Source organism: Hoplias malabaricus, chromosome 3 (assembly GCF_029633855.1).
Source record: "Hoplias malabaricus isolate fHopMal1 chromosome 3, fHopMal1.hap1, whole genome shotgun sequence".
NCBI classification, from domain to species: domain Eukaryota; kingdom Metazoa; phylum Chordata; class Actinopteri; order Characiformes; family Erythrinidae; genus Hoplias; species Hoplias malabaricus.
The window spans coordinates 75,217,505-75,225,440 of NC_089802.1; the positions used below are offsets into that span (position 1 = coordinate 75,217,505).

General features: G+C 40.0%; 2 protein-coding genes across 12 annotated transcripts in view; one reads left to right on the top strand and one right to left on the bottom strand.

Annotated features, from left to right (window-relative positions):
• rbfox2 (RNA binding fox-1 homolog 2) overlaps positions 1–2,603 on the top strand; it is a 55,108-nt gene extending 52,505 nt beyond the window's left edge. For 10 of the 11 annotated variants that reach the window (XM_066663603.1, XM_066663607.1, XM_066663605.1 and 7 more), the window contains 2 exons: positions 1,003–1,084; positions 1,225–2,603. In XM_066663603.1, coding sequence (XP_066519700.1) covers positions 1,003–1,084; positions 1,225–1,269 — 127 coding nt within the window. In that variant the 3' untranslated portion in view covers positions 1,270–2,603. Of the gene's footprint in view, positions 1–1,002; positions 1,085–1,224 lie in introns of those variants that run through there. The other variant, XM_066663611.1, reaches the window with a different exon arrangement.
• A 2,210-nt stretch (positions 2,604–4,813) lies between these two features.
• On the bottom strand, positions 4,814–7,683 carry LOC136691216 (retinal cone rhodopsin-sensitive cGMP 3',5'-cyclic phosphodiesterase subunit gamma). Its single transcript, XM_066663640.1, has 3 exons — positions 7,504–7,683; positions 5,905–6,058; positions 4,814–5,751 (listed from the first exon to the last, which is right to left on the bottom strand). Exons 2-3 carry the CDS (start codon positions 6,053–6,055, stop codon positions 5,675–5,677), a joined length of 228 nt encoding a protein of 75 aa, XP_066519737.1. The 5' UTR covers positions 6,056–6,058; positions 7,504–7,683; the 3' UTR covers positions 4,814–5,674.
• Positions 7,684–7,936: the final 253 nt, after the last annotated feature.

Sequence of the window (7,936 nt, forward strand, 5' to 3'; positions counted from 1 at the left end):
GTTCACGTCCACATCCGAGTGAAATTTACTGACGCTAAATCACAGCTTAGGAATGACTCTATTAAAGAAACTGGTGGGATATCACATGTAGTTCCAGCTGAAAAACATTATAGAATGACTGTTTAATGCAAAGGGTGGGTTGCTAACAGTAACAGGGAGGGTTTTAAAAGTCCAAATACTCGTTAAATACATAAAAAAATATCTTTCTTCTACTTCGCAGAAATTCGTTTTTGGCGGGTGGTCTTGGAACGCATCCCCCGCGAAAAACGAGGGATAGCTGTATATCCATATTGTTGCAGAGTTCAGTAATGAAACAAGAGCAGGGGACATGAGTGTGATTGAGTGAATTGTTAATTCATGTTGGTTGGTTGGACTTTTGGTAAATTATAAAAGGGGGGAGGGTGGACGACTACTGACGTGCAGACTGACCAATTAAATGTTTACAGAGAAGGTTATCGACCAATAACGGTAGCTCTACAGTCAAACCATCCAATCAGAAGATTTTATGCTACTTCACCACGCCCCCTTCTCACTCAAGCGAACCAATCGGAGTAGGGGAGGGTGGGACTAGTTTGTGAATGAAACTTCTCGAAGTTCTCTGTAAGCTCTAGAAAAACAAAATCCCGGACGTTTGTGAAATTCCGCCCGGACATTTTTTTTTAGTCTAAAACAGAGGACATGTCCAGGTAAAAGTGGACGTATGGTCAGCCTAAATAAATGAACCCCCGTTTTCCACAGTGAACTGTAACTCATTACAAACCAGTATTCACTGCGATTTCAGGCTGCATTTTGCAACGTTCCTCCTTATTACTCCAAGAAAAACATTCCATATTTAGTGTAGTTATTCATCTGGAAATAAAGCGGATCTGATTTGCTCTGCAAAGGCCTTTCTCGCTGTTGTGAGGTATAGGATATTAGCACTAGCATGAACAGTTCCTTTCCAACTGTGATGGATATGGTAAGATGTTTCCAGTATGAAGGTGTGTGTGTTCTGTGTTGTAGTTACGGTCGAGTGTACACGGCGGACCCCTATGCCACAGCGCTCGCAGCCCCTGCAGCCGCAGCATACGGAGTCGGAGCTATGGTATGTCCTTCACTAATAATACACTTAACACTTTGCCTAACAGGAACCTCCAAGTTCTGAGTGTGTGTCAGCGACATGAACTTTGTAGCTCCCGTACCCACTTCGTTAGTTAACGTAAGCTGTTTGTTTTCCCTCCACAGGCCACTCTTTACAGGGGAGGGTACAGCAGGTTCTCCCCGTACTAACGTCCCAGACCTCCAGATTTCACCAACTCTCCCAAACTTTTAGCACCAGTCAGTCACTTTGGAGCGGGAAAAGTACTTTTTTTTTTGTGGACAAACGGAAAACGAAACACGCCGCTTTAAGAATGAATGAATACTTGAGAAAGGAAAGTACATCACTACAAGTGTTTTTTTTGTTTGTTTTTGTTTTTTTAAATAATAATAATTATGAAAAATCACATAACTGTAAATGACGTGGACAGAGACGCGAGGGCTGACTGAGGAGATGCACGACTGAAAAGAAAAAGAAAAAAAAAAAAAAGCTTGATTATTACTTCTTCCTTTGGCACGTTTCTCTGCACATATGCATGCAGTAATGGCTCTAGAGTGCCTCTAGTGGCCACCAAAACTACATGTGCACAGAGTGTCTGGACTTTAACGAACTACAGTGAGTTTCCTCTACATCACTCTTCAGAAGTAACACTACATTTGCTTTATCCCCAGTGGACCCCGTAAAGACCAGAAGGCCGTTCGGGCCAAATGTTGGGCCGTGAGTGTGGACGATCTTTAACAAGGAAACGGTGGTAATGCTCCACTCAGCTCAAACCGAGGTGGTGTTTTATTTTCTCAAAACGTCATCTGAGAAATGACAGAACTGAAAGAAAGACAAACACGAAGCGGAGGCTGTTACAGAGCGCAGGAATATTTCTGCAAACATTCGGGACGAAGTGTCATAACGTAACCTACACAATCCTGCTTAGATCTCTTTTTTTTTGTTGTTGTTGATATTGTAAAATTACCTCCTACTTTGAGGTCTTTTTGGAAAGACATACCTTTAAGAATTGAATAGTCATAATATGCAAATAAACTAGGTTAGAACAAAAATGTTACCAAACATTATTATTATTATTATTAATTAGACCTTTTTTTTTTTGACGCACAACTTCTGTGATCCAGTTGTTTTTGTCGGCTCCTGTTGAAGACCGAAGGAGTAGGTAATGCAACTTTAAAATCATGAAATTGCCAAACGTCCCAAAACCAATCAGTGAATCATGAAATTGCCAAACGTCCCAAAACCAATCAGTGAATCATGAAATTACAACATATTCGGAAAATATGAACGACGTGCATTTTTATTCGGGACTTGCTAAACCCACATTGGATTTCGGACCCTTGTCGTTTTTACCAGAAATATTTGTTAAATATGCAAACAACATTTCAGACACGGCGACAGAGCGGCGAATCAGAAATCTCTTTGGAAATTTTAACAGTGAACTACATAGTATATATATATATATTATTATTATTATTTTTATTTTTTTTTTGGCAAAGCTAAGTGTCTTTTCTCTATCTTCTGAATATGGATATTTTTGTCTTTTTGAATAATTTTTTTTTTTCTTTTTTTTTTTTTTTTTTTGTTCCAAAGATTTGTGAAGCACATTTTCTGTTGTATGTTTGAGCCTAATTTTTTTTTTTTTTGGCTTTGTTTCATTTTTGTATCAATTTATGGTTTGTTTTGAAGTGGCTTTAGTTTTCAAAACAGTTTGAATTTGGAGCTTGATGTGTCTTCTGTGCCATCGATATCCGATTTACAAGCTAATTTATTAATAACAGACTCATCGGTTTAAAATCAATCAGGTTCATCTTTTGTGGTCAGGATAGACTGGTGTACATCGTCTGTCTGGTGCAGAGTAGCGTGTTGGTGCTGGACAATAAAGCAGGAGGCTGGAAAAACGCAGAGAAAGGAGTCGGGCCTGGCAGAAATGTATGGTTTCGGTAGATGTTGGGTCTTTGTCAAGACTCTAGCTGTAGGTTAAAGAATGAAACACATTTCAGAATTGACAACTTTTCAGTTTATTCCCTGCATCATGTTTTTTTCTTTTTATATCGTAGGGGGTTTAAATTATATCCCACCTCTGAGTCAGGTGGAACATTGTATTACAATTATGGAAATTCCCACCTTCTCTCTGGAAGCTCAGCGAGACGGAGGGGTATTGCTTTTTTCTGTCCATAGGTACTTTGCATTCTATGCACTATATTTCTCAGTGTTACCAAGAAACAAACACCTCAGAACTGGCCGTTTGCCCCAGTCGTCTCCTCCTGGACTCGCCCCAGAGCTACGTTAGGTAAAGAAGGGTATCTAATCCTCTTCTGCAGTGGCTGCTTCCCGCTGTTAACTGTGGTCAGTAGCCACTGCTGTAGAATCAGAGATGATCTCCTCAGCTCTATTCAGAGGACAGTTAAAGATATTTTCAGATGTCTGAGGGAGGGATCAGAATCCTCAAACGGTGAAGATTGCGCTAGTCTACGTTTGTTGACTCTCTGCATGTGGAACACAGATTTTAAACTAATGTCCGGTCGTGAGGTAAGAGCGAGAGAAAAGACTCAGCGGCTGCCCACCTTCAGTAGTGTTCCATTCCTTCTTATATATCTCCTTTCCATCTTTGCACATTATTATATGATACATGTTATGCATATTATTATCCTTTAGTTTACAATGTGAGTGTGTTTTTGGTTTGAACTCTTCCTCTCTGCATACTCAGATGCCATTTGTGATGTAATTTGTATCTGAATGTCCATATAAACAATTTTTTAAAAATATACACACGAATGAGTCGTCTTTTCTTTTCTTTTTTTTTTTGTCATTATTAATATTTCATCAGAAAAATCTTTAAGAAGAAAAACTTCCCTTCAATGATTATCAAGGGTTTAATCTTGTTAGCAATGGTCTGTTGGGTATTGTATGTATGGATCATGAGGGAAGATTGCACATCAAACTTAAAACTGAAGTGGTACAGAACCATCACAAATGGACAGATTCAGACAGCCAGGGTTTCATACATCATAGATCTACGTGTAACAAATGAATGCAACATTTGCGGCATTAAGGTGTTTTATATTATATTTTCCAAATATAGTGAGGCGGCACGGTGCTCCAGGTGACTGTCTGTGAGGAGTGTGGTGTGTTCTCTCTGTGTCTGCGTGGGTTTCCTCCGGGTGACTGACTGTGAGGAGTGTGGTGTGTTCTCTCTGTGTCTGCGTGGGTTTCCTCCGGGTGACTGTCTGTGAGGAGTGTGGTGTGTTCTCTCAGTGTCTGCGTGGGTTTCCTCCGGGTGACTGTCTGTGAGGAGTGTGGTGTGTTCTCCCTGTGTCTGCGTGGGTTTCCTCCGGGTGACTGTCTGTGAGGAGTGTGGTGTGTTCTCCCTCTGTCTGTGTGGGTTTCCTCCGGGTGACTGTCTGTGAGGAGTGTGGTGTGTTCTCTCTGTGTCTGCGCGGGTTTAATCCCACAGTCCAAAAAACACACGTTGGTAGGTGGATTGGCGACTCAAAAGTGTTTGTAGGTGTGAGTGAGTCTGTGTTGCTCTGTGAAGGACTGGCGCCCCCTCCAGGGTGTGTTCCTGCCTTGCGCCCAGTGATTCCAGGTAGGCTCTGGACCCACCGCGACCCTGAACTGGATAAGCGCTTACAGATAATGAATGAATGAATATAGAGTCCTTGGAGCTTAACATGTTAATCACAACTTTATTCATTTTAATAAAAGACATTTCATATAAATTCATTTTATTGGATGAAGTTTCAAAATCATTTTTAAATCGAAGTTCAGGGATTCAAACACGCTCCTCTGTTTCTGGAAGGACAAAAGTCTTGGAAATGTGGGAAAATAAAACATTTTATTTCATTTTCTACATCCATACAGCTGAGGTAACTCAGGTTAGACTCAGTGATGGTAACAATGTTGATGCACACACACACGGACATATACAGACCATAAAAATAAAGTAGATTTGTGCTTGGACATAAATATACATCTGTGTAGAAAGAGGACAGGAGGAAGAGGGTAAACAAGATGGAGTCTACTCTGTTTAAATGCCAGTATCTTGATGGGATACGGTAGCATTGCTATGTCAATATACTTTGTTCAAATACAGTCGGAACAGTTGTGTAGATTCCTACAGAAACTAATCTGAAATTATTTGAATGATCAAAAAAGATTTCCGTGATGTTTGGCATAATATTGTCTTGCTTTGCAGAGGACTCTTTATTTGTCACTCCTGGTTTACTGTTAGATCTTGACGTGTCTTATTTCTATTCCTTGCCTTTAAAGGTGGTGGGTAAGTAGGGCCCGTATTAAGATGAATTAATACATGAATAAAATGCACATGTACATGCGACCTGTTCTGAAGTGATTTCGGTCACTTTTCAAGTCATTAATGTTCAGACTCAGAAACAAGGCCCAATTTCTTAAAAGTTAATTGAGTTTAAATGGTATTAGAGTTGTTTATTTTTAACGCAGCTTAAATTTTACACTGTACAAAACATTTTGCACTGTTACTGGCCAATGCTACGCAGAGATAGCCACAGGGCTTTGGGTCCTGGCCCCAGGCGAGAGAGGGGAATGGGAGGAAAGAGGGAAATAGGGAAGGAGTAACTACAGAATTCCATATTTAGCCAAATCACTCAGTTCCATGTCACCAAAAGCCTCCCATGGGCAAATTACAGTGAAGTCTGAAAGAGAGCGAGAGAGAGAAGCATCAGAAATAAGTCTCAAAATAAAGTTAACTAAAAAATAGTCACAATAATCAATCAATCCTCACAGAAATGTTCTAACATCTAGCTTTAAAGCTTTCCCAGAAGAGGCCCAAACTACTAAACGCTCACCTGTGCCGAGCCCTTCCATTCCCGGGATGTCTTCCCCGAAGCCCTTCTGGCCTGGTTTGGGAGCTTTGCTCTTGAAGGTGCGGATGGTCCTTGCCTTGAACTTGGGTGGAGCCCTCTTCTCAGCAGGGGTTGGGACGTCCATTGTGTTCATTTTCTGTGAAGAATTGAAGACATTTTTTTTTACATGCCTGGTGATGTAATCCAAACTCCGGAGGCATTTTAGTGCCATTTTAAAAATAAGAATTCTGTCTTTCTGATGATGTAACCAACATTGCTTAACTTTATAGTTAGGTTTTGCTTTTGAAATCTTGAATATGATTTTATAGCATTGTTAGCTAGCTTCCAGCTTAGACAGGATATTGTTTTTAGTTGCATCACCTTAAACATATTTAACTTTTTATGGCCTCCAAAAAAAAGGGATGTGTGCCTTCACGTTTATACCTTGCCATCTCCCTCTCAGTTTCTTGAAATCCCTTCACACCTCTTTTATCAATAACCTAAGAGATTAGCGTTAGCTAATCCTAATCCAGAGCACAGTTCTTTACAGTTTATTGGCTCTGTTATCTCAGTCTCTAATTAGCCTGGAGGTGTTTACAGATGTCTATTTATAGTGCACTTGCATAACTTCCATTATCTAATACAGGACACTCCAAGCCATCTGTTACCACTTTTAATCCAAATTATTAGCTTCAGTTAGCCTTGCCTACTTCTGGAATGTAGGCCACACTAATGCTAATATGCTAATGTGTTTTCTCTCTACACTGAGAGCTGTTTACAGACTGAGGAAAGTCTTATTGGATGTTAAAATGTTATTTTTGGATTCTCTTTCAGATTATTAGAGCTACTGATCCCGTAAAATGAAACAGCAGCTGTTTTACAGAGGCGCTAGTAATACATATCAGCTAAACCCTCATTCCCTTTCCTCTTTACATTTTGTCTGTTCATTTCTATATGTATATTTTTTAATAAAATGTTTGTTTTCATTTTAATTTTATTTTTTAAATTGCCTTTCATTGACTGTCCTTGGACGTAAACCTTTTTGCTAATGCACGTTTTCTTTATGCTGGAACAAACTAGAACGGCTAGAGCTAGTTAACCCCTTAAATCCCAGTACATAAACTATAATGAAAACACAGTCAAGGATTTAAACAACACTGAACTCGGATCATACACTGTGAATGAATTCAGAGCCAGGTTTTAAGGTTATATAGCTAGTGCTAACAGCTGTAACATCATACACATTGATGTTTTGTTTTGGGGCTGGTCTGCTAACCCTAACCATCATTGCAGTTCTGGGTGGCCAGCTAAATCAGCACAAGACTAGCATAACCCAATATACACAGCCTTAATAGAAATATATCTATAAAGTGTCTATATGATCAGAAACTGTGCTGAAAGACTAAAAGATGGTTAACAATATCTGTGCATCAGCAGATGATCTAGAGTAACTGTCCCCCATCAACAAGTAGCTATGGTAATGTTTCTGTATACAATTACCAGTAGAATTGTTGCTCAGGTCAAGTTAACTATATATTAATCTAGTATTTATAATTTAATTTCACTAGGGAGTGTCTAACAAAATGTTGGAATGTCTTTTACCTTTCCGATGCAGGAGAGAAGTTGTCCTGAGGCTTTGTTTCTTGCTAACGGAGCAAATGCAGAGATGCAAAACAAAGGCGAGTGTGCGCTACTCGACTCTCTCTTTCTGCAGTCTCTCTCTTCGCCTTCCCTCTGTCCTCCTCCTTACTCTTTTATACCCGTTCCTTTAATCCCCAGCACTCTCCCCCTCCATCCCTCTCACACACTCTTCCAGAATTAGACCCCTCCTGTGCCCCAAACACACACATGCTCCCTTTTTCCTGCTCCGAGAATGGGATGAGGGATCAAAAGATTGAGAGAGGAGTATTTTAAGATGGACTTACAGGACCCAGGCTTTGAGGCCTAACTGTGCAACGTGTTCAACGTGAGATTAAGTAAAGAAACGATGAACAAACAGCAGCAGGACTCTATGTAACAGACACTGGTCTAATGA